This window comes from Dreissena polymorpha, chromosome 2 (genome assembly GCF_020536995.1).
Source record: "Dreissena polymorpha isolate Duluth1 chromosome 2, UMN_Dpol_1.0, whole genome shotgun sequence".
Lineage (NCBI taxonomy): Eukaryota > Metazoa > Mollusca > Bivalvia > Myida > Dreissenidae > Dreissena > Dreissena polymorpha.
Genome location: NC_068356.1, coordinates 103,142,800 through 103,169,595, shown reverse-complemented (window position 1 = coordinate 103,169,595; position 26,796 = coordinate 103,142,800). Strand labels below are relative to the sequence as shown.

At 35.1% G+C, this 26,796-nt stretch overlaps 2 protein-coding genes across 5 annotated transcripts in view; one reads left to right on the top strand and one right to left on the bottom strand.

Annotated features, from left to right (window-relative positions):
• LOC127868320 (deubiquitinating protein VCPIP1-like) overlaps nt 1–6,706 on the bottom strand; it is a 42,430-nt gene extending 35,724 nt beyond the window's left edge. Inside the window, 3 exon segments of the mRNA XM_052409969.1 lie at nt 737–962; nt 964–1,624; nt 6,549–6,706. Coding sequence (XP_052265929.1) covers nt 737–962; nt 964–1,602 — 865 coding nt within the window. The 5' untranslated portion in view covers nt 1,603–1,624; nt 6,549–6,706.
• On the top strand, nt 6,691–26,759 carry LOC127868322 (uncharacterized). 4 transcript variants are annotated; one of them, XM_052409972.1, is made up of 12 exons: nt 6,691–6,870; nt 8,145–8,451; nt 8,765–8,972; nt 9,687–9,805; nt 12,869–13,077; nt 13,932–14,103; nt 16,304–16,472; nt 17,604–17,701; nt 18,990–19,131; nt 20,380–20,462; nt 21,201–21,369; nt 25,681–26,759. In XM_052409972.1, the coding sequence occupies exons 2-12, from the start codon at nt 8,152–8,154 to the stop codon at nt 25,779–25,781; spliced, it is 1,770 nt and encodes a 589-aa protein (XP_052265932.1). In that variant the 5' UTR covers nt 6,691–6,870; nt 8,145–8,151; the 3' UTR covers nt 25,782–26,759. The 4 variants fall into 4 exon arrangements, with proteins under 4 accessions (XP_052265932.1, XP_052265934.1, XP_052265931.1 ...); XM_052409974.1 differs by having other exon boundaries at nt 6,697–6,770; XM_052409971.1 differs by lacking the exon at nt 6,691–6,870 and adding an exon at nt 6,915–7,043.
• Nucleotides 26,760–26,796: the final 37 nt, after the last annotated feature.

The following is a 26,796-nucleotide window of genomic DNA, read 5'->3' as shown; positions in this document are numbered from 1 at the left end:
ACCATTTTTGATCTCATCCAAGATATCATTGGGAAAAATCTTCTGAGCAAGTTTCATGAAGATTGGAAAATAAATGTGGCCTCTAGAGTGTTAACAAGGTTTTACTATAGCCATATAAGGAAAAATGCCCCGCCCCCTGGCGGCCATGTTTTTCAACCAACCGGCGTCATTTTCGAAATTGTCCAAGATATTATTGAAAAGAATCTTCTGACCAAGTTTCATAAAGATCAGACAATAAATGTGGCCTCTAGAGTGTTAACAAGATTTTACTATAGCCATATATAGCCATATAATGAAAAATGCCTCGCCCCTTGGCGGCCATGTTTTTCAAGCGAACGTAACCATTTTCAAACTCATCCAAGATATCATTTGAGACCAATCTTCTGACCAAATTGCATGAAGATTGGACCATAAATGTGGCCTCCAGAGAGTAAACAAGGCAAATGTTGACGTCGCACAACGGACAACGCACGACGGACGACAGACAAAGGGCGATCACAAAAGCTCACCACGAACACTCAGGTGAGCTGAAAACTGACGATGCTATGATGACAATGAAATTCAAGAAATGAAAAAGTGGTGTTGAATAACTTCACAGAATTTTTTAAAGTCATTCACGGGCTAAAAATTAACCTTCAAATAGAATATAATCTTCCTGTAAGTTTATTTTGCTTTCTTCTTCTACTAATGAATGTAAAAATATTTTGTCTGACAAAATGTTGCTTACAAAACCTACCAGAATAGTCTCCTGAACTGTGCATTCCGCTCCTTGAATCCAGCAGTATGATGGGTCTATGGAGAACATTAGCAAGTCCAAAAATGTGTATGTTCCTAAGCCCATGGGCTTCTCCCAAAGGGGGCAAATACTCCGGGTCACACTCTTCAATTATAGCCCCCCATTCATCCGTGTCAACAAAGTCTTCAAAAAGTAGCTTGTATTTGTCCAGGTTATTGGCCATATGGATTCTTCAAATTAATTCTCAAAGCATGCCAAAAAAGTTCTCTGCCCACTAAAGCACGGGAAATGGCATGCACGAGGCAGTGGCCATCCCCATCAGCATGTATAGGCACAAGTCTGGTCTCATTATCATTAAATGCCTCTATGTCTCGTAAAGTTTCAGCTAAATAATAGGCACTGCCAGAACGGTCTCTGCCATACCCTACCAGATTCAAATTGTCCTCTTCAATAACAAACGCTCTGTCTCCTAACACACTCACATCAAACACATGCCCTTTACCCATTTCTGACAGCAATTTTGCTTTGTGGTCTTTGTCCATTCCATAATACGTGAGCAATGGGGATATCAGTTTACAGACATAATTCGATAACCCGAGAACTTTAACATCATCAGGTCCTTTCTTTGGTTTGATCTTTCCAAATAGAACATTTTTAAGGAGATTGTGCAATGCAACATCAGGATTGGTGACTTCTGCAACATTGCGAAGTTGTGATTTCTCATGCCTTTGTCCACAACTTGTACATTCTATACTTTTATCATAAGAAGGAAAGAATAGCTTTGCTTGACACTCCTCGTCAGGACAGGTCCCATAAAGCAGTTTGTAGGCATCTGAACTCTTCTGGCGTTTTGTTTGTGATGCCATTTTGTCCGGTGTTCCATGCCCACTGGATAAAAGATGCTTGTATTAAACTTTTATGCGGCTCTAATTGTTCGAGATTTTTTATGGTCAAATTGCGATTTGTTTAATCACTAAAATGGCAAATTTGGGATTTTTTTAATTTACAAAACGGAACAAATTGGGATTTTGTTTTATCAACAAATATTGACACATTAGGCCTTTTCCTGTCCATTTTGGGAAAAAATCATATACATTATAGTTATTAACTATATAGATGTTTATGAAATAATCATTAGATACTTTCTGATTTTTTTATTTAAGTTTAGACATTTGGAAAGAAAAATACTATTTCGGTTTTAGATCGGTCTGTTTGCTTTGGGATCGGGTCCGTTATACATGTACTGCCTTTTTATATAGCAGAAAATACCCTGAAACATGTAAACGGTTCATGAAATGTACAGTCCAATGGACAAACCCCAAGTATTCCAAATAGAAAAATATGCTTATTTATACATCAACTTTACGGCAATCATGCTATATCAACTATCACCAAAACATCAGAAGGATAAATAAAAAACTTCTACTTTCAGTTTGATAAGGCATATGTTATCATTTTTTTTAGCATTTCTCTATACAGACACAAACATTGGTGTAAATGGTAACAGGTTTGGTTCTTGTTTTAATATATTTGGTTGCTTTTAGCGGATTTTCTAGACATACTGGAGACTTTTTTTGTTTAAATGGATTTGTCTATATAAGGAAGAAATTTGAGCTGTGTGTATGAGCTCAAAAATAGCATTCAAGAAGAAGTATCCTTTTAACCCAAAATGATGAATATGTTTGTAGATTTTTCATTTAAAACACTGTGGTGGAGTTTTTAAGATGACTGTCCATCAACCCACAATTTCTGTACAGAGGATTAATTCTAAGGGGGGTTTCTTAAAGGGGCCTTTTACACAAATCAAGAAATTAAAGAAAAAAAGGTAACCCTCAGCAGGGCTCGAACCACTTACCGCTGGAGTCCAGGAGCAAAAAGTCTACCACTAAGACCACTCGACCATTCTTCTGAATACAATACCAGTTGTATTTTATACTTTATATAAGAAACAGAACTCTCCAAATTATTAATTCGTTTCGCGTTGCAATGCTTAATAATATTCGTGTTTTTAAATCGTCAAAAAATGCATATAATAGCTATTTTAGAGCATGGTAAATGTTCAGCATTACTGCTTCCTCACAATTATCATAACTAAAACGTACATTTGCGAATCTGAAACAATTTTTTTTCAATTTTGTCAATTTACCCAACGTTGAAAAGGCCCCTTTAAAGTCTTTCTTTGGTAGCAATTTGTTGTTGAAAAACATTCTTGAAAACACATGTAATTACGTGAAAAATAAATGTGCACACTTCAACACTGTAATTTCGAACACTGATAATCCAAATTCACCGTTAATTGAAAAAGAAATAAAATTATAAGTTTTATCTTAACCTGAATTATTAATTTTATTAAATTCTAAAATTGAAATGTATAATTATGTATAATGAAGTTTATAAAAAGAGTTTGTTGTCCTGACATGATTAAAATATTGATCATGTAGATTAATTTCAAATTTAGTTATGAATTGATGTCATAAAATACATTATTAAATTTAAAGATGTTGTAACGCTTGATTAACGCATGATTATTTTACCATGTATTATAGAATACATATGTGTATGTTCAAGATGACGCATATATGTATGTTTTCTTGGTGTTATTCATGCGGTACATGTATGTCTGGTCATTTTTTTCTCCGTTTTATAAAAAAAAGAACAGTTGGTCATTCTGATATTTTTTGTACTTCCAGGACAACAGGAAAGACACCTGAAATGATCCGGATTCAAGACAAAAAAGAACAACAATGCGATGATATATATTCGTATAAATTACATTCCTGCAATAAACTTGTGGATAATAAAGATGTGTTGGTTTTTAACCTCAATATGAAAATAAGATTTAGGTTCGTTTTAGGTTAAATGATAACGTTTTTCTGCAACGTTTCGGAAACGTTAAGCGAACTATACATTTTAACGTTAGGAGAACTGTTGCAGTGCAACATTTCTGGAACGTTTGGGCTAACGTTTGGATAACGTTCTAAGAACGTTTTTGTGCTAGCTGGGTCTACTGTCTACTCAAACAAATTGTTGACGGACGCACGCTTGCATGCATGCATGACAGACAACAGACATCACACGATCACATAAGCTCACTGTGTCACTTCGTGACAGGTGAGCTAAAAAAAAAACAAGGGCTGTTTGTAAAACATGCATGCCCCCCATATGGGCTGTCAGTTGTAGTGGCAGCCATTGTGTGAATACGTTTTTTGTCACTGTGACTTTTACCTTTGACCTAGTGACCTGAAAAACAATAGGGGTCATCTGCCAGTCATGATCAATATACCTATGAAATTTCATTATCCTAGGCGTATTCATTCTTGAGTTATCATCTGGAAACCATTTTACTATTTCGAGTCATTGTGACCTTGACCTTTGACCTTGTGACCTGAAAATCAATAGGGGTCATCTGCCAGTCATGATCAATGTACCTATGAAGTTCCATGAGCCTAGACCTAAGCGTTCTTGAGTTATCATCCAGAAACCATCTTGTGGATGGACCGATGGACGGACGGACCGACGGACAGACGGACCGACATGTGCAAAACAATATACCCCCTCTTCTTCCTAGGGGGGGGGGGGGGGGGGGGGGCATAAAAAAGCAACCCTCAACTGACCCCTGGGGAAATAAATTCTATAATTCTACCAAGTAGGCCCTGCTTATACTATGATTGTTGTATTTTATACTTTATATAAGCAATCATTGTGGTGTCAGGGTGCTGGAGGTTTCGGTAAATAACAAGTTCGGTAAATTGGATTTAAATAGTAAATGCCGTGGAGATTTCGGTAAATTGGTTTTTATAGAGGTGGTATACCTACAATGAGGTGTTAATGACACCTATTATTTGCTTACAACACGGACTGTAGATTACAATATACACTCCGTGCTTACAATAACATCTGGGGCATATATTTGCAAACTGTGGATTAATTTTGAGTTGAGTAATAAATGATATGCCTACGGTAAAGAATTAAGGGGCATGAATGAGCTACCTCTGAACTTTTTAAAACAAATTCTTTTAGGAAATTGTAGGTACCAAACCAAAAAAAAAATAAAGATTGAATTTAAAATGTAACTCTATTGAAAGTAAATTTACGATTTAAATAACTCAATACTATATTTTTAATTATTGGTGCTTTTATGTAAATAACATAATAGTAATAATAAATGATGATTTACGACGGAATCAATGTAAGATCTTCAATTAAGTTTAATGCTTTTAAAAAAAGGTTCTTGTAAAATATTGCAGACATGATTTATTTAAAATGATTTCAGTTTAAATATAAAGCGCATGTATTTTAGACCGAAAAGCACTCAATTATTATTATTACTTCTTTCTGGTTGAGAAAAACACAAGAAAAAAACCACAATACATAACATATAATACGTGTACGTAATTTATAAAAAGAAATATAATGATACTCGTTATGTTTTATAATTTTGTTAAGTGTGCGTGCCATTGAACGTTGAGTTGAGCGAAGAGATGCGAACTAATTACACATAATTAAAAACTGATAAAAATGACATCTAAATTCTAACATAACACCAGCAGATCCGAATGAATACACTGTGTATTACCAACCTGCTGTGGTGATCCCTATCTTATCAGCTTAATACACAGGCACATGGCTATTGTATTGGGATTTACGGCCAAAATAACTGATTTCATTTTTTGCCTGAACAAGTTTATTTTTTGCCGTTGAACAAATCTGTTGAATAAAAAATACTAACTGATTTACTTTGTAATCCGTTTTATTTACAATATATTATAAATAAGACACATTTAAAACATGGATACAATATAATTATATAGGACATATTTGAATCACTTCATTTAAAAAAAAAAGGACGTAGTCACATATAAATAAGATACATTTATGACAAACATGATTAAAGAAGGAAAATATATCGGATAATATTATTATTATTTTATCTGATACACTTTAATTAAGGTTTTTCCAACTAATTGTATAATAAAATAAATTAAAAACAAAAAATCATGACCTAAAGATAAACTTTTAATATATAAATTACCTCCCTTGATTAGAATATTAAAATGTTGCAAGCCTTGACATTTAATATTAACACTTTGCAAACATCTGTAAATTGATAACATCAACTCCTTACATTTTAATCAGATCATTTAATTAGTGACAAACAACTCAATTAATGTACACGCTTATCGACTAAAGGTGTGATAATTCCTATTTATACCAATTACCGAAACCTCCATGGCATTTACTTAGTCAATATAAATTGCCGCCTTAGAGTCTTTTGATGAATTTTGCTTTGGCAGACTCAGATTTATTCTGAACGCGAATTATTTCAGCTAGGCATTTACTATATAAATCTAATTTACCGAACTTGTCATTTACGGAAACCTCCATAACTCTATTGTCACACAATTTAACAACAACAATAAAACTCTCCAAATTATCAAATCTTTCGTGTTTCAAGTTTTTCAATCATCAAGAGATGCATATAATGGATATTTTAGAGCATGGTAAATATTCAATATTACTGTTACCTCTTTTTCTTCTTTTTTTAATCGTATTCTTGTTGTTGTTTTTACTAGAGAGTTTTTAGGTCCAATGTTAAAATTTATCAATTTAAAGCATTAAATGACAAGCTTCAATACATGCCAAAATCTGTGGAAAGGCACCTTAAGTTAAACTTAAAGTTATCTTTAAGTTATAACATGATGTCACACAATTGTCAAACAATATCAAACGCGCCTATGATATGGTATGCCGGTTTTTTTATAAAACAACGAATAGTTATAGCTAAAATAGATAAATTTAAATGCTTAGTTACATGTTAATCACAGTTGGGCGACGTTCCTCTGCTCGTTGTTGTAGTAAAGCAATTTCAGTTTCCGTTCCATGGATGTTAGCTTCGTAAATACAACCTTGTTTTTACAAAAGTATTATTTTCCTCGCACCGGGAAATTACTCCGGTTACAATATACTAAATAATTGAGGGAGACTCGTATACTCTCTAAAACTCGTCTTGATTTTACTTGCAGACATCTTTGAAGTTAGAGTTATGCTATTATTATATCGAATGTTATTAATAAATCACGTTTGTGTGTTAAAGATCGGAAACTTGTGCGACGGAAGTTACAATTATCTTAAAGGTTTGACATTACATTGGATTGGAATTATTATATTTTGAAACATGTGAATGATGTGTGGTTCCCTGCAATAAAGGTCAAAATATAGGACGTCGAATAATTAAATCATATGCTTATTTCATATTTACATGCTTCATCATTTTAAATCATGCATGTGTTTATGGTAAACTTATGAGGTAACATGAAAACCGCAAAACATCATACCTTAAATTCTACGTTATTCTGTAAAAATAAATGCAGGTTGTGTGTAAACATATGGAAGGCCATCCATGTCCATTTATTGCAAATAGTGTTCTTTTTATAACATTTGTATACATTTATGGATCTCTGAATTCAAAACACAGTTATCCTGCTTAAGTTATGAACTTCTGAACTGTTCACATTGTTTGATATTGCATGTAAACTTGTCTCAGGAGTTCATAAATACATTGCTGAAGACAGCAAATGTGAATAATTCCTTCCTAACTAGGATCTGGTAAAAAGGAACGCTGGTTAATTGTGTATTTTTAATTAATGCTTTGAGCTTTTATGAGTACATACATAGCGAACCAGAGGGTCAAAAGCTGGGAGTTGGATAATTGCTACTAGTTTTGTGTGTAGTACATTTTAATAGAGCACACAGGTATATATATACATATCTTTACTATGTCTATGTCAAATCTGGATCATGTGGACCAGTGACAAGATCACATGGTCAAATCTTACTAAAACTATGTTACCAAAATATAGAGGCCACATTTATGACTTAAACTTGAAGAAACTTGGTAAGAATGTTTATCTTGATAATATATTAAGGCCAGGTTCAAATTTGTTCACATGCGTCCAAAAACTCATCAGGTCTTGCCAAACCTGAATCTATTGTGAAGGCTTGTGAACACTGACACATTTGGAGCCCAATAATTATGAAACCTGTCCAAAAAGTTGTCCCCATGATATCTAGTTGAGTTCTAGTTGCAATAATCCAACTTCCAACTAAGTATGTACTCATAAAAGCTCAAACCATTCAATAACAGCTAGTATGAGTTTAAAATTGGGTCATATTAAAAAGTTTTAAGGCCATGTTGAAGTCAAAGCTGGCAAATATTTTGCCATATTATTCTTAAGGATAAGGTAGAATATTATTTTTCACCAGTATAAGTTTGCATGAAATATTCATGCTTCATCTGTCGTCGAAAGAAGACAGGTGTTAAATTTGGAAACGCAGAAATGAACACCCCATCCCTACCCAAGGGTTTGTACTTAATTTTATACCAGAACATTATGTTCTATATTTACAGGCTGAAAATGGTCAGGCATTTGAGAATCACCAAGAGCCTGGTAGGATGTCAATCAAGATGGAAGAGCTTGAACAAAAAAATACTTACTAATATACTTGAAAGAACATTCTTGATGGCTAAAGGCCGTGGTTTTCTGCATCAGGCATTCAGGACAATTTGGACAGACAACCGCAAATGGGATGTTGTTGTGGAAAACAATGGTGAAACAATGATCAGGAGCCCTTACAAAGATGTGCCAGAAATAAACCAGTCATTTGGTGAATTCATGTTTTCTTACCTTGGCAAATTTAGCAAACTGGAGTTACTGGTTTGTACTTTTTGTAGTAATATTTTTTTGTAATTTCTTTGTATTAAAGACTTATTTCTTTTGTATATTAATACCAATATAGTGAAATTCTTTAATTACTTTTGTACTTCCAGTGTATTAAAAAAATATATAGTGTTATAATGTAAATTAAATGGTTTTAAAATTATCTTAATATTAAATTCTGATTAAAGTATATTTAAATTTCATGTCACACAAAATACACAATTAAGATGGCATAAAAATTAGTGTCATAATGTTGCATAATGTATTCGTTATTATTCACCATAATTAATTTTGATTAATCTTTGTGTAGGTTGACTACCCAACAGGTCGTCATTACACAGGGTCAAAGGTGAAGGACTGTGCAGTGAAAGTTGCAAGTGCTCTGTCCAGAATGGGCCTACAAAAAGGGGATGTTGTGCTCATCTTTGCCAGCAACTGCCCAGAGTACCCCATACTATTCCTGGCCTGTGGGGTGGCAGGTATAGCGGTCAGCACTGCTAATCCCGTGTACACGCCAGGTATAGCTCTCTGAAGAAGTATTTGTATAAGCGTTGCTGATGCTTGTTTTATACCCCAGCAATTACTGATGCTTTTGAATGGCAGGACAGTAATAAGATGAGCATATAGTGTTTACCCTTTACAAATGTGTGTGTCCAGCTCATAACTTTGTCTTGCATGAAGGTATTTCATAAGAAATTTGCATACATTTATTTACAGAAATATTTTAATTTGTTTTCAAATGTGTTTTGCAAATTATTTTTTTTAATGAATATCAATTTTGTTTAGCAGAAATTTGGTAAAATTATTGACTGCAACTGTTAAGGTGAATTATGCTGCAAATGCATAACCTTGAACAAATGGTTGCAGATACATAGGATAAAAGGAATAAGTGTTGTAAAGGTTGTTATTTTATAAATGCAGACTATGATTGTTATTTGTTTAAAGTGAATTGTTTGTAAGAAATGCAATGTATTTAACCCATTTATGCCTAGCGTCTATAAAAAAAAGGCCTTGGCAAACAGCGTAGACCCAGATGAGACGTCGCATGATGCGGCATCTCATCAGGGTCTGCGCTGTTTGCTTAAAGGAATTTCTGTAAGGATTATTCTAAATATAGAAATAAATATACTAGACACCCCTAATTTTGGAAATAAATTGATCCAATTTAGAAGGATGGGAGAGTCCACTAGGCATAAATGGGTTCAAATAAACATCCTGTGTTTCCTATGAAGGTGAGCTGGCCCGACAGCTTGCTCACAGTGAGGCCAGGGCTGTGTTCACCCTCAAGGCAATGTTACCCACGGTCAAGGAAGCACTCAGTGGGAATCAGGAGGCTGCAGAAAGAGTTAAAGTAAGTGAACTCATGTTGCAATGTGTAAGGGCATATCAAATGATACTGGTACTCAAATCTTTCATATGTTTAATATATACTTACTAACTGTACATAATGTTTATTTCAATAAATGGCATCAGCAACACTAATGACATCAGTGAAATCAGGAATGATTTGTAAGTAGTTGTCTAATGTGGAAAATTACAAATTAAGCCTTGCTGGAGTTTTTTTTTTTTGACTGTTTTTTATGCCCCTCTTTGAAGAAGAAGGGGTATATTGTTTGCTGGATGTCAGTTAGTCTGTCTGTCGGGAGACCAATCTGAATGTCGATAGACCAGTTTGTTTCCGATCAATGATTCATCAACGTATTGACCGATTGGCTTTATACTTCACACAAGCATTTGCCTTTTAAGACAGTAGATGACCCCTATTGCAATTGGGGTCACTAGGTCAAAGGTCAAGGTCACTATCACATTAAGTGTGAAAATTGGTTCTGATCAATAACTCGTCAAAGAATTGACCGATTGGCTTGATACTTCACATGTGCATTGACCTTGGACGGTAGATGACCCCTATTGAAATTGGGGTCACTAGGTCAAAGGTCAAGGTCACTATCAAACTAAGTGAAAATTGTTTTCAATCAATAACTCGTCAACAAATTGACCGATTGGCTTGATACTTCACATGTGCATTAACCTTGGGAGAAGATGACCCCTATTGAAATTGAGATCACTAGGTCAAAGGTCAAGGTAACTAACAAACTAAGTGTGAAAATCGTTTCAGATCAATAACTTGTCAACAACTTGACTGATTGGCTTGATACTTAAAATGTGCACTGGCCTTGGACAATAGATGACCCCTATCAAAATTGAGGTCACTAGGTCAAAAGTCAAGGTCACTATATAATTAAGTGGTTTCTGATCAATAACTCGTCAATGAATTTTCTGATTGGCTTGATACTTCACATGTGTATTGGCCTTGGTCAATAGATGACCCCTATTTAAATTGGGATCACAAGGTCAAAGGTCAAGGTCACTATCACACTACGTGTGAAAATGGTTTCTGATCAATAACTCATCAAACAAATGACTGATCAGCTTGATACTCCACTTGCGCATTGGCCTTGGACAGTAGATGACCCTTTTGAAATTGAGGTCAATAGGTCAAAGGTCAAGGTCACTATCACACTAAGTGTGAAAATCTTTTCTAACTCGTCAACCAATTGACCGATTGGCTTGATACTTCACATGTGCATTGGCCTTAGACAGTAGATGACCCCTATTGAAATTGGGGTCACTAGGTCAAAGGTCAAGGTCACTAGCACACTAGATGTGAAAATCGGTTCTGATCAATAACTAGTCAAAGAATTGACCGATTGGCTTGATACTTCACATGTGCATTGGCCTTGGACAGTAGATTGCCCCTATAAATATTGGGGTCACTAGGTCAAAGGTCAAGGTCACTATCATACTAAGTGGGAAAATCGTTTGGCTTGATACCTCACATGTGCATTGGCCTTGGATAGTAGATAACTCCTATTGAAATTGGGAGCACTAGGTTAAAGGTGAAGGTCTCTATTACTCTAAGTGTGAAAATCGTTTCCAATAAATCACTCATCAACCAATTGACCAATTGGCTTGATACTTCAAATGGGCATCGGCCTTAGACAGAAGATGACCCCTATTAAAATTGGGGTCATTAGGTCATAGGTCATGGTCACTGGCACTATAAGTGGGAAAAGCGTTTCTGATAAATAACTTGTCAACAAATCGACTGATTGGCTTGATACTTCCCATGCGCATTGGCCTTGGACAGTAGATGACCGCTTTCAAAATTGTGGTCACTAGGTCAAAGGTCACTGTCACAATAAGTGTTAAAATTGTTTTCAATCAATAACTCATCAACGAATTGACCGATTGGCTTGATACTTCACATGCGCATTGGCCTTGGACAGTAGATGACCCCTATTGAAATAGGGGTCACTAGTTCAAGGCCCTGTTGTTGTTTTATGGGGAGGGGCATATGCCTTCGACCGCGGAACACTTGTTAGTTTTATACAAGTCTTTTTTTTTGCCCCCGGATGGAAAGATCGGGGGCATATTGTTTTGGGCCTGTCTGTCTGTCATGTATTGTATGTGTGTGTCCCAAAGCTTTAACCAAAGCTTTAACCTTAGTTAAATTTTGGTCATAACTTTTTGAATATTAAAGATAGCAACTTGATATTTGGCATGCATGGGTATCTCATGAAGCTGCACATTTTGGGTGAAAGGTCATGGTCATCCTTCAAGGTCAAAAGTAAAAAAATACAATTCAAGGGAAGTAATAAGCTTTAAAAGTGAGATAATTTATAAACCTGCCAAATGATATATTGAAATTTTATTTCAAAGCGGCGCAATAGGGGGCATTTTGTTTCTTACGAACACATCTCTTGTTTATTTTTGCTCAATTTCAGAAAAATTCTTTGGCCCTTAGATGTTCTTTTTTGTTTCTTTCCTGAGAAGAACTAGTACTTGGTGTCATTGGAGAACGCTTTCAGAGTGGTGTTCCATGCTTTGATCTCCTGTTCTCAAGGCAAACATTATTTACGTATTGTTTTACAGATTTATTAGCTCGGCTGTTTTGAGAAAACCCGGGGTATTGTCATAGCCAGCTTGTTGTCCCCATCGTGCTAAAACCTTAACATTTTGTCAAGGTTTTGAACATTGGCTCTTAAATCAAAGTGCTTTAACCTACAACTTTGAAACTTCATATGTAGCTGCACCTTGATGAGTTCTTCATGCCACACCCATTTTTGGATCACTAGGTCAAAGGTCAAGGTCACTGTGACCTCTAAAAAAAATAAAAATATATAAATAAATTCTGACAAGCTTTCATTCAAAACTGCACCCGCAGCCGAGCAAGGCACCCGTTATGCAGTGCTCTTGTTTAGTCCTTCGCACATGCCGATCTTTTCATATTCAGTGTTTTTATTATTTTATGACACAATTTACGTATTTGCTATAATTATCAATAAGTGTAGAAGTTATGCACAAATATGTCACTAAACAGTAAAAGCAAAAATCATCTTTTCATTTAATTCAGCATATAATTGTCATCGACGGTGAAGCAGACAAATGTCGACCATTTTCGAGTCTTCTTGATGATGATGGGCAGATGTTTCCTGAGAACACAGACATCGACACCAGGGGGACGATACTCACCCTTCCCTACAGCAGTGGCACCACTGGGCTACCTAAGGGCGTGATGCTGTCTCATTTCAACATGGTGAACAACCTCCAACAGGCCATGTGGTAGGGTATAATCTTATCCACAAATATCAATCATATGGGCAAATGAATCTAGTGTTTTTAACACATCTGAGAAAAATGGTGAAAGATCATCAACCAGAGTCTTATGCCTGCCTCTAGATCCATTTATCCCTATATCACGTGCCAATTAATTTGTCCATTAATATGACGCTACAACCTCATAATAATTGTGTTTATATTAAAAAATATATATAAAAGCACAGAAACACTTTCAATCAGATGTCGATCACATGTCGTCAGTTGTGATGAAAATACAACAACCTTGAAAAACACAATACACAGTCCCACATGATGAGCGTGATGGAATTAGTGCTGCGGGTAATCCTTAGTAATCCAACGTAACAACGTTAACTGTACTGATACAGCTTGACTGCAGTAATGTTCTGCAGTAAATGTCAAGTGACAACTAAGAACAGAGTAAAATGCGCTTTAAGTAATGAAGTATCTATATTGATATTGGATTAGGTCAGTTGCATAAATTTGTTGTTGGGTCTTCACATGAAATGAACACATATTAAAGTCACATAAATCATGATGTTTTGAAGGGGCTTTAAAAAGGGTATGTGATACAATGCTGTGACAGCAATTTGTGTTGGATATGAATTAATTAGTTTCCATAATTGAACAATCAATAACATTAAACTTGTCTGATATACATGTACATGAAACAAGCATTTTCGTTATTGCTATTCATAATGAAAAATAACTTTCATTTTGCTTTTCAGTTACCGATAGTTCCCATAAATATATACATGTTTATTTATTCCTATTATCCTTTTCGTTGAGATGTTTTTATGCAAATGAAGAGTGCAGCATACACTTTGTTACTTTTACAGTGGTCAGATGAAGTTTCACACAGGGGAGGATATTCTAATGGGGTTACTTCCCTTCTATCACATTTATGGCCTCACGGTACTGCAGTTTTCTCCCCTTACTCAGGGGACAAAGCTCATTATTCATCCCAAGTTTGAACCAGAAACATTTCTCAAGTCCATTGAGGAACACAAGGTATATATATTTTTCATAACATGTAATTTCCATGCATCATAAAAATAAAACATACATAAAAAAAGTCAGTTTTGAACATATCTAGAAACAAAGTGTTAGATGTAAATATTCAAAAGATATTTGGAGGTCACCGCTTGAATCTAAAAATTCTATATAGCCTTACCAGACAGTTAAGTTGCTACTTTTGAAAGATTAACCAAAAGGTGTATAAAATTCCTTTATTAATAAAATATAGTTGGTTTTATGATGTTTTTTTTACCTGAAGAAACTCTGGAGAATGCCATACCAATGAATTCATTTATTCATTTACTTTAGAAGCTTGATGTTATACCGTAATCTACTTGTTATCAAATAAGCAAGTTTGTATTCTATAAATATAGAATATAATTCTGTTTGGGTGCAGCCTTTGTGTCCACCTTGTTTGGGGAAAGTTTGCTGGCTTGCGAAAGTCTTGATGTGGCAGTCACAATGGTCAAAAATTGGTGCATGTAAAATAACTTACAACACATGTCCATCTAACGAAGACAATTTGTCACGTTTACCTTCCTTTAAAGTCAAGGTCACACATACATTTTGGTTGAAAAATGTGTCCATCAAACAGCTTGTCCAAACTGTAAGTTCATCATTATATAATGATGTACCTCACATGATCAACATGTTTAGACTTCATGTAACAACTGTCACTCCTCCTAAAAGGTCATGGGTTGGCTTAAATGTTAAAGTTGACCATAGCACACCTTTTTCAGACTGTAACTAACTTACTAACCATGACATTTTGAAATAATTAAGCAGAAATCTTCAGCATTTTGAGGTGTAAGTCTTCGAAAAACAACTGTCCCCCAAGCTTGAAGTTACAGGTCAAAAGTAATGTCAAAACTATAACATAAAGTACAGATTTTAGCTTTTTGCAGTTTGTCTGGACTGTACCTTAAGCATTCATCATGCAATATTAAAAGTAACTTGTTTACCATGTGGAGATGGTGTGCATCTCTTAAGGCAAATGTCAAGGTCACACTAAAGGGTTAACCATTTCACCCATAAGAAGCAAAGTGAAAATGGCTTTTGCAACCAGCATATAACCAGAACATTCTGCAAGTAACGCGCAGTCTGTTTAGGTTGTATGCTGTTTGATGCTCAGCAGTATCTTAAGGTTTGAAAATTTTAAACTTTAATCTAGTCAGAAAGTTCTTAAGTTCAATTTATCTTTCTAAGGGACTACAAATGCATAAAATTACAGTTAAAGGGGTAATTAAGGTGAAACATAGGCATGAAGCAGCTTGTTTAAATGAGCCTTGTTCTGAGAAAACTGGGCTTAATGCATGTGCGTAAAGTGTCGTCCCAGATTAGCCTGTGCAGTCCACACAGGCTAATCAGGGACAACACTTTCCGCCTTAACTTGACTAGCGGTAAGGAGGGACTTCCTAGAAACTAAAAAAACATACAAGTGGAAAGTGCCGTCCCTTTTTGCATTTTAAGCTCTGCAAATGCATGTTTTGTACGCTTAAATAAGGTTTTATATCTGTACCTGCATATAATACAGTTGTTAGATGTTAATAAGTGCTTTATGTATAAAAAAATTCTATGTTAGTTTTAACATTAGTGCCTTCAGCATTATAATTTATTGGCATGCTCATTTCTTTTGGTTCAAATATTTGACAGATTTTTAAATACTTTTTTTAATTTTAGCTTTCACAAATAAACATGGAGACACTAAAACATAGAACACTTCTCTGTCTTGTAAATAATTTGCACAACTTATTATTGGATGGCCCTTCGACCAAACCGTTCTGATAATTAAAAATCATGCCTTTGGGGCTTTTTTTCTTACAAAGAAAAATTTTAAAAAATGCATAAAAAAACACTGGTCAGATCCTACAATGAACAGGTGTCAAGTAACTATTCTCTCATCCTTAATAAAATTTACGATTATTTTAATTGTGTTTTTTACAATTCTTTGCACAATGTTTACAGTTTTCTCAGAATTTTACAACCTGTTCATTTAATTAACTTTGTTCACGTCCTTCGTTATTATTTGCGTTTGGCACAGAACTTTAAACACAAATTTACCAGCTATGAAATTCGGATTTGTCATTATGGTAGCTTGAACACAGGTTATAAACACATTGACATCTTGGCCCTTTTGTTTAGTGACTCTTAGGACACAAGATCTACATTTTATCAAGCCAGTTTGATATTACAGGTTACATACTGCCACCTAGTTCCACCACTGGTTCTCTTTCTGGCCAAGTCACGTGACCTTGGAAGGTTCAACTTGACCTCCATACGACAGTTTGTCAGTGGTGGTGCACCTTTGGGAGCTGGTGTCTCCAGTGACCTTGAAAAGGCGTTAGGGGTCCCTGTTCTACAAGGTAGTCAGCTAGTAGTTGTTTACCCTAGGATAGTTAACATGAACCACACTTTATCATGTTTGATTCCATTAAGGAATAATAAAAACTTCTGTTTTGAAGGACTTAATGATGCTGTACACACATGTTGAATTGTGTTCAATTTTAATTTAAATATGAATAGCTTTTTTTATATTTTTGATAAAGTTAGTGATTTTCTAGAATTTATATATCTGACAATCACAGTCATGTTATGCACAAGGATAGATTCATCTGTCATATATTTGTTTGTCTGTTGCATTTCATTGTATTTTCACTGTACTGTCTTGGTCACTGACCATACTACTTTTCAAAGTATATACATGTACACATAATCATAAGTTTAATATCATGCCCAAATAATCTTTGAGCTGGTAGATATGTAACCAGGACCAATATTCACTAACCCATAGTTATCCTTAAGTCACAAGAATAAATAAAGTTCCCAATGCTGTTGTTTCTCCAAATGTCAGTTGGTTTGTAACTTGATAGTTACTAAGTTTATATCTTAAGATTTGTGGGGGGGGGGGGGGGGGGGAACGACTCTTTGAACAATGCAGAAAATGAAAGTACTTTATGTGTGACATATTGCACGAGAATATTGATGCTGGCAGATTATTATATGCTAGCTTTGACTATATGAGTCGCGTTCTGAGAAAACTGGTCTTAATGCATGTGCATAAAGTGTCATCCCAGATTAGCCTGTGCGGACTGCACAGGCTAATCTGGGACGACACTTTACACACATGCATTATGCCCAGTTTTCTCAGAACGTGACACATATAAATACTAACATAAACATTCTGGGTGCTGACTTTGCCTTCTTTTGAACTCAACTTCTCCTGTGATGACTTGCTAGAGCAAGTTGGACAGTTAACCATTTGCATGCTGGGAAATTTGTTGTCTGCTAAAATGTAGTCTGCTGAATTTCTAAAATTAGCATTTTCTTCGATTTTTTTCAAAGAACACTATCAGAATAGCAAACAGTTTGGATCCTAATGAGACGCCATTTAGAAATTCAGCAGACAACATTTTAGCAGACGACAAATTTCCCAGCATGCAAAGTGTTAAATGGAACAAGCATAACAACTGCTGTTGTGTTTGTTTGCTCAACAGCTTATGGACTTACTGAGAGCAGTCCAATAACCCATTATGATGAAAAGCCACATCGTCAGGGTACCATAGGGCGACTGATACCCAACACAAGGGCAATGGTATGGGAATTCACTAGATACATTATTCACTATCTATGGGAGACATAAAGCATTGCACCTTTTTGTCTGTCTTTAATAATAGCCCAAAACTTGTGTTTTGAACTTCTCTTTAATCCTGTTCAAACTTTCATGGGTCAGTGACCTAAATGTGAAGATGATTGTAAACAAAGGATTTTTGAGATTTTGTTAAAAAGAATTATAGCATATTTTCTGTTTTTCCACTATGTAATATATAGTTCCAACAGTTTGTGCTTACATCACTTCTTAACTTCTGAGTGCTGCCTAAACTATCACAGTTGAATTACATTAATTTGTAAAGAAAATAAATTAGGCCTGTGACAATTTCGGCAGCATTGTGGCCCACTGTCTGTTCTATGCTGTAAAAAATGTATTTCTGAAATTGTTTGCGTTCAACCTTTGTAAGTGCTTGTCCTATTTTGTAAGTGCTTGTCCTATTTTGTAAGTGCTTGTCCTATTGTGTAAGTGCTTGTCCTATTGTGTAAGTGCTTGTTCTATTTTGCTCAGCTGAATGTGTAGATGGATGTCATGGAAATAATTTTGATAGTGAATGGTATCTGTGTCCCATCAGTTTCTTTTACACTTTTCTAGTATTTGCAATATTTAGCTTGTTAGCAAGTGGTGAGTTTAGTCAAAATGATAATTACCTAACTCCGAATGCTGGATGTCAGGTTAATGTTTACATGTCAGGAAATATTTTACCATGTATATAATCTGCATGTGTGTTTTAATTTTATAATTCAGTATGAATATTTGAATTGACATTCGTGAACAATTATATGTGAATGGCATTGACGGCGTTCTGATGTGCAAAAAAGTCTTCTTGTAAGCTCAGGGATATGAAAATGATGCAAAACTAAAAAAAAAAAAAAATATTATCGACACAACATACTAGTATATGACTTGACATGTACTCAGTATGGCTCAGTATGGCTTTGCTTTTCTGTTGTCATTTTTCAGAACTGGCAGCATTTACTCTTATTTGAGTCGTGTTCAAAGAAAACTGGGCATAATACAATGTACATGTGCGTAAAGTGTTGTCCCAGATTAGCCTGTGCAGTCCGCACACGCTAATCAGGGACGACACCTTCCGCTTTTATTACATTTTTTGTTTTAATGAAGTCTCTTCTTAGCAAAAATCCAATTTAGGCGGAAAATGTCTTCCCTGATTAATCTGGGATGACACTTTACACACATGCATTGAGCCCAGTTTTTTCAGATCGCAGAAAGTATTTAAATGAATGGTGCTCATCTTTCGGCTGTGATTCAGGTGATGGACCCGATCTCAGGAGCCAATCTTCCTGTCGGGGAGACTGGTGAGATCCTGATCAAGGGGCCGCAAATCATGATGGGATACCTGAAGAACAAGGAGGCCACAGACAAAACTGTCAGAGACGGTTGGCTGTACACAGGTCATATAGCATTTTTACAATTGTCTTAAATTTATTTTAATTGGGCTATTACAAAATTGGAAGTGTTATGCATTAAAACATTAAAAGCAGCCTATGTTAATTGAATTTTTTCTGAGCAAAAAATCTCATTCTTGTTCTTCTCTACCGAGTTGTATAAATGGGTACGTGAGTGGAAAATAAGCAAATTTTCTGTCGCTTAATAGTGCGACGAGCCTTAAGAATCAATACTTCTGAAGCAGTTTTTTGCATTTGGGCTGTGCTCTGTGAAAAGGGGGTTTAATGCATGTGTGTAAAGTGTCGTCCCAGATTAGCCTGTGCAGTCTGCACAATTTAATTAGGGACGACACTTTCCGCTTTGATGGTATTTTTTGTTTACAGAAAGTCTCTTCTTTACAAAAATCCAGTTTTGGCAGAAATTGTCGTCCCTGATGAGCCTGTGCAGACTGCACAGGCTAATCTGGGATTACACTTTACGCACTTGCATAAAAAACTTTTTCACAGAACCTGCTGAAAAATCTAGTGGCCTCATTTATTGGCCAATATTCATGATGAAACTTGGTCAGACCTTTTGTCCCAATGATATGTCAGCTGAGCTCAAAACTTGCTGGCATACAATTTTGAGGTTTAAAACTGGGTCGCTTGGTCATATTAAGCAAAAAGCTTGTTAGCACTCTAGAGGCTACATTTATTGCCCAACCTTTATTGCACTATTTCAGAATATTTGTTCAAATGAAACCATAGCCAAGTTCAAAACTGGGTCTTGTGAGTTCTAAAGCAATTTAGGCCAGCAGGTAAATTTATAGAAAAAAATTATATTGACCACATTTTCCAATCTTTATGAAATTCGGTAAGAAGTTTTGTCCCAATGGTTATCTTCAATGAGTTTAAAACTGATTCACATGTGTTCAAAGCATTCCCCACCAGGTTAAACTAAAGATCAAGCTTAAGAACACTCTTGAGACCAAAGTATATCCCTACCCCCATGCAAGGTTCTCAATATGTATATCCCTATCCCAATGCAAGGATATCCCTATCCCCATGCAAGGATATCCCTATCCCCATGCAAGGATATCCCTATCCCCATGCAAGGTTCTCAATATTATGTAGAAATCACAAATCAGACAAAGGTTATACCCGGTAATATATATTCTGTTCAGTACTTGTATACAAGTAATGAGATTCGAAAATTGTCAGTTGTATTTATTTCAGTGCTAATAATAAGTTTATTTATCATTTTATTTAACACAGGGGACATTGGACATGTGGACGCAGATGGGTACTTCACAATTTCTGACAGACTAAAAGAACTAATCAAGTACAAAGGTTACCAGGTAACAGAGCTGAGATTTGTGTTTGTATTGCTTACTTTTTATTATGACTTGTGTATTTATAAAATGAAAGGATGCACGTTCCTTGGTGCTTGGTGTATATAAATCAAGACCAATTACATCAATTTCATTAGAATAGAAATTTACCTGGTTAATGTTTGGCTTACTAATAAATAAAAACATAGTTGGGACGTGCTCTGTGAAAAGGGGATTTAATGCATTTGCATCAAGTGTCATCCAAGATAAGCCTGTGCAGTCCACAAAGGCTAATCAGGGACGGCACTTTCCGCTTTTAGGATATTTTTTGTTTACAGAGAGTGAATTCTTAGCAAAAATTCCAGATTAGGTGGAAAGTGTGGTACCTGATTAGCCTGTGCAGACTGCACAGGCTAATCTGGGATGACACTTCACCCACAAGCATTAAACCCCATTTTCATAGAGGACAGCTTAATTATATTATTAAATTATAAATTATCAGTAAATTATTATCAGTTTTAATCTCAATTCGTATTTCTTATCAAAGGTTGCTGAAGACTCTTTGTTGTGTAGATAAACCTTAAGTAAGGTATTTTTACTTAGGTGAACATTGGAAAATCAATAAGCTGAACACAACTATTGGGGGGTTCAAATATTTGTCATGGGGGATTGTTTCTATCAAACATTGAGTTTGGTACCTATTCTCTTTCTTCACATATGTTTATTCTGCTGCAATAGTAGACTATGCTGACCATGTGTTCCCAGGTGGCCCCAGCTGAGCTGGAGGCCCTTCTTTGCACACATCCAGCCATCCAGGACGCAGCTGTGATAGGCCTCAGTGTCGGTGAGGGGGTGGGTGAGGTGCCAAAAGCCTTCGTGGTGGCCAAGCCTGGACATAACATCAGTATGGAGGAGGTGTTGAACTTTGTAGAAAGTAAGTCATGCTGTTATCAGGCATCTGCACTTGTTATCTTTCTGGTAATTTGGAGAAGTTTGCTATCTATTTGGTAATATGGAGTAGTTTGTTATCTATCTGGTAATATGGAGAAGTTTGTTATCTATCTGGTAATATGGAGAAGTTTGAAATCTATTTGGTAATTTGGCTCAATTTGTTATTTATCTGGTAATATGGAGTAGTTTGTTATCTATATGGTTATATGGAGAAATTTGTTATCTATTTGGTTATATGGATTGATTTTTTATCTATTTTGTAATATTGAGTAGTTTGTTAACCAGGTTTTCTGACGGAAAAAACTGGTTATTAACTTGGTGAATGTCAGCAGGCGGGTGGGCGGGAGGAACAATTCTTGTCTGGGCCATTACTATGTCATTCATTGTGAGATTTTAAAATCATTAGGCACATTTGTTCACCATCATTGGATGGTGTGTCATGCAAGAATGACGTCTATATCTCCCAGTGTTTTTTTTCACCATTTTGGGAATGGGGCCGGGTCCCTTTGGATTGGGAAAATTCGCGGTGTTTTGACTAACATTGGGAAATTAGTGTTGTTATTGTTGTTTTGCTCACAAATGCTTCAAAATTGAGGATACAAGTGTGTCAAGTATTATATTTACTAAGGTTGATCTTATATGGATGGGAGATGAACACAAATTTTATTTAAAAAAAAAATAATAAAAAATAAAAAAAATTAGGAGGGGGTTCCATTGGGAGTTTTTAGCTCCTATTTGGGAAAAATATATACTTTTTTCCATTGGGAATGGGTCCGGTTACCGGACCCGATTTTGAATGAAAAAAACACTGTCTCCAAGGTCAAGGTCACACATTGAGTTCAAAGGTAAAAAATGGCCATAAATGAGCTTGTCCGGCCATAACTATTTCGTTCATTGTGAGATTTTAAAATCATTTGGAGCATTTGTTCACCATCATTGGCGATTGTGTCATGCAAAAGAATTAAGTCAATATATCTCTAAGGTCAAGGTCACACTTTGAGTTCAAAGGTCAAAAATGGTTATAAATGAGCTTGTCTGGGCCATAACTATGTTGTTCATTGTGAGATTTTAAAATCATTTGGCACATTTTTTCACAATCATTGGACGGTGTGTCATGCAAAAGAATTGTGTCGATATCTCCAACGTCAAGGTCACACTTTGTATTAAAGGTAAAAAATGGCCATAAATTATCTTGTCCGGGCAATAACTATGCTGTTCATTGAGAGATTTTTTTAATTACTCGGTACGCTTGTTCAGAATCATTGAACGGTGTGTCATGTGAAAGAATTATGTCAATTTCTCCAAGGCCAAAGTCACACTTGGAGGTCAAAAATGGCCATAAATGAGCTAGTTGGGGCCATAACTATGTCATTCATTGTGAGATATTAAAATGACTCTGTACATTAATTTTTTTCACAGTCATTGGATGGCGTGACATGCAAAAGAATTCAAGAGTTCAAAGGTCAAAATGGCCATAAATGATAATGGAATAATAATTCTTAAAAATCGCCATTAATTGGCTTCTCTTAATTTGTGAAGACAACATGCAAAATATTCTGTGTCGATGCAGGATGTGGGGGTATACATCACGTCTGTGACAAAGCTCTTGTCTCTCAATGGGTTTGAATGAAACTTTCACAAAGTTTTTATCATCCAATACACTGGCGCATATTGAACGTGATTTTTTTCCGTTCAAGGTCACTCTGGCTAAAATTATACATTTTTAGCTCAACTTTTCGAAGAAAAATGAAAGCTATGATACTCGCCCCGGCATCGCCGTCGCTGTTGGTAAAAGTTTTTCATAAAGTCAAATGTCTTTAACACTATCAACGATAATTAACTCAAACTTGGAGTACTTCTTTATGGCAACAAGACATTTGTGTAGTTCAAGGTGCATTACTCTGTCAGCATTATTTTTAGAGTTATGCCCCTTTTTATACTTAGAAAATAGAAAATTTGGTTCCGTTTTGTGTTTAAGTCCACTTTATTCCAATAGTATCAAAGCTAATGCTTTCATACTTGCAACACCTACTTACTATCATAAGGGGACTGTGCAAGCAAAGTTGTGTAACTCTGACTGGTATTTTTACAGAATTATGGCCCCTCTTATACTTAGAAAAATTAAAATTTGATTATGTTTTGTGTTTTGGTCCATTTTACTCCTAAAGTATCATAGGTATTACTTTCAGACTTGGAACACTCACTAACAGCATAAGCGGACTGTACAGGACAAGTTGCATTACTCTGGTTGGCATTTTGACCAAATTATGGACCTTTTTTGACTTAGTAACTTTTAATATTTTGTTAAATTTTGTGTTTAGATGCACTTTACTTCTAAAGTATCAAGGCTATTGCTTTAAAACTTCAAATACTTTCTTGCTATCATGAGGGCACTGAACCTGGAAAGTTGAATTTGACCTTGACCTTTGAATGATCTTGAATCTCAAGGTCAAATAAATAAATTGTGCTTAAATTGCCATAACTTCTTTATTTAGGATCAGATTTGATTTGACATACCACAATGGACTCCACCCAAACCATCCCCACACTCCACCCCAGATTCCCCACCCCCCAAAAAAAAAATTCTCCTTTTTTTTCTTATTTTTAAATATCATCTAATAAATGACCACACCCCCACATTATTCCCCCTCTCCAACCCCCCTCCACACAAAAAGATTTTTGTTTAAACATGGTAAAAAAGACAACAAATATTTATTTTTATTATTTTATTTTTTGAAAGACTGTCCAACCATCCCACCCAAGCTATTGCTATCAAACTTGAAATATTATCTTATTTGTTTGTTTTATGTCTTGCTCAATAGATTGTGGAAAATATACCTGAACTCAGAATCAGCTATAATGTGCTACTTCTTAACAACATAAGCGATCAATATGTTTATGTTATGGTCCTCTTCCAGTTAGAATATGACTATATTATCTTGACCTTATTGAATATGAACAATTTCCCCATGATGGCTTACATTATACTGTCAAGCACTCGAAAAGTCAAGTGTGCAGTCTTCTGACAGCTCTTGTTATACTTTTCTTCATAGAGCCCTTATTTGTGGATCAATTCCTTCAATATTTAGTATGGTTATACCTCACATTAACATTTACACTTTAATGGGGTCAAAGGTCATGTTGGTCAAGGTCAGGGTTACTTTTGCTAATCCTGTTAAATGTGTCATTAGCAAAGGGAAATAATTAGCATACTTGGATTAATACTCTTTTATTATAAATATTTTTGAAAACCTGGTTTTTGTCCCTTGTTATCTTATTGATTATACTGAGTAGTTTGTTATCTTCTTAGGTATATGGAGTAATTTGTTATCTACTTAGTAATATGGAGTAGTTTGTTATCTACTTAGTAATATGGAGTACTTTGTTATCTACTTGGTTATATGTATTTGTTTGTTATCTATTTGAAACATGTAGCCTTTTGTTATACATTTGGTGATATGGATTAGTTTGTTAAATATTTGGTATCTTCGAGTAGTTTGCTATTAATTTGGTCACATGGAGCAGCTTTTTATGTTTTGTAGTCTAGTATAGATTATTAATATAAATTTGGTAATATGGAGTTGTAAGATATTTATTTGATAATCATTCTGGAGTACCTTCTAATGAATGATAATATGGACTTGTTTGTGATCCAACCAATGCAAATATAATGGTGGGAGTGCTTTCTAATTTATCTAATAATAAAAAGTTGTTTGTGGTCTAACCAACGCATATATAGTGGTACACATAATAATTACATAGATTTACTGATACCTTTTTGCAGTTTAAATTATGATGGATAAAGTCATAACTAGCAAATATATGTGTGATACCAACTGACAATAATACATTGTTTATTATATGAGCTGCAGTGTTGGAAGCAGTTTATCAGCTTAATGAATAAACTCTTCCTTTTAAAGAGTTATCATGACATGAAACATTGTCAATGTCATAAGTTTGATGTCATGTCAAAACCAAAACCATACTTGAAACCCAACTTTCTTGAAAAATTGAGTAGCGTTCTGAGAAATCTGGGCATAATGCATGTGCGTAAAGTGTTGTCCCACATAAGCCTGTGCAGTCTGCACAGGCTAATCAGGGACGACACTTACCGTCTTAACTTGATTTTCGGTAAGGAGGGACTTCATTGAAACTAAAATACCATAAAAGCGGAAAGTGTCATTCCTGATTAGCCTGTGCAGACTGCACAGGCTAATCTGGGATGACACTTTACGCACATGCATTAAGCCCAGTTTTCTCAGAAGAAGACAAAATTAATCCGTTTTAATTACAGAAAATGTTGCTCCATATAAGAAGCTTAGGGGAGGAGTAGAGTTTATAGATCAAATACCAAAGACAGCGAGTGGGAAAATTTTACGCAGAATGCTGAGATAGCCAGCGGACATTTTCTTCTGAATGCTGAATACATGTGTGCCACTATGGACTATTCATAAGTTTATTTTATCAAAATTGTGTCTTATCATAATGTTTGTGTGTGTATGTGATTATAATAAAACAGTTCAAGTTTGTTTGCAATGATAATGTTTACTATATGCAGATATTATGAATACTACAGTTTATTTGTGTTTTAAATGTTTGTGTTATATACTTCTTTTGTATGTTATACCAGTGTAACCATTTATATCTGAATGTGAGGGCGATGCTGCAGAATGTGTATGCATTTAAAGGGATCTTTTCACGCTTTGGTAAATTGACAAAATTGAAAAAAGTTGTTTCAGATTCGCAAATTTTCGTTTTAGTTATGATATTTGTGAGGAAACAGTAATACTGAACATCTACCATGGTCTAATATAGCCATTATATGCATCTTTTGACGATTTTAAAACCTAAAAATTATAAAGCGTTGCAACGCGAAACGATTGAATAATTTGGAGCGTTCTGTTTTTGTCGTTAAATTTTGTGAAACTACGAAGATTGCTTATATAAGGTATAAAATGCGTCAAGTACGTGTACTCGGCGGAATAGCTCAGTAGGCTAAGGCGTTTTTACTTCAGGACTCTGGCAGGACTCCAGGGTTCACTGGTTCGAAACCTGGACCGGGAAATGTTCTTTTCCTTTTTTAAATTTTATTCTTGATTTTTTACTGGAGCTGTTACGATCCAATGCTTACATTTATCGATATAAAGCATTTAATGAATAAGTTAAAAAATGCCAAAATCTGTGAAAAGGCCCCTTTAATAACAATGTTACTATTCATCCTTGAATGTTATGATGGGTGATACAGTACTTGTTGATATTAAATAATCTTTGGATGTGTCAACAAGTATATATTGTGAATTTGTATTAAAATCACAATCTATAACCTACCTGTATATGAAACTGGGTCATATACGTTAAAAAACGTCAAGCTTATGTCGGAGCGTTTAAACAATGGAGAAGTCGAATGTTT

What these genes read in the sequence shown, in the direction of transcription:
- LOC127868322 (XM_052409971.1), top strand. An exon ending in AGGGGTCCCTGTTCTACAAG is followed by an intron (nt 16,473 to 17,603) that starts GTAGTCAGCTAG and finishes TTTGCTCAACAG; the next exon opens with CTTATGGACTTACTGAGAGC. An exon ending in TCAAGTACAAAGGTTACCAG is followed by an intron (nt 20,463 to 21,200) that starts GTAACAGAGCTG and finishes ATGTGTTCCCAG; the next exon opens with GTGGCCCCAGCTGAGCTGGA.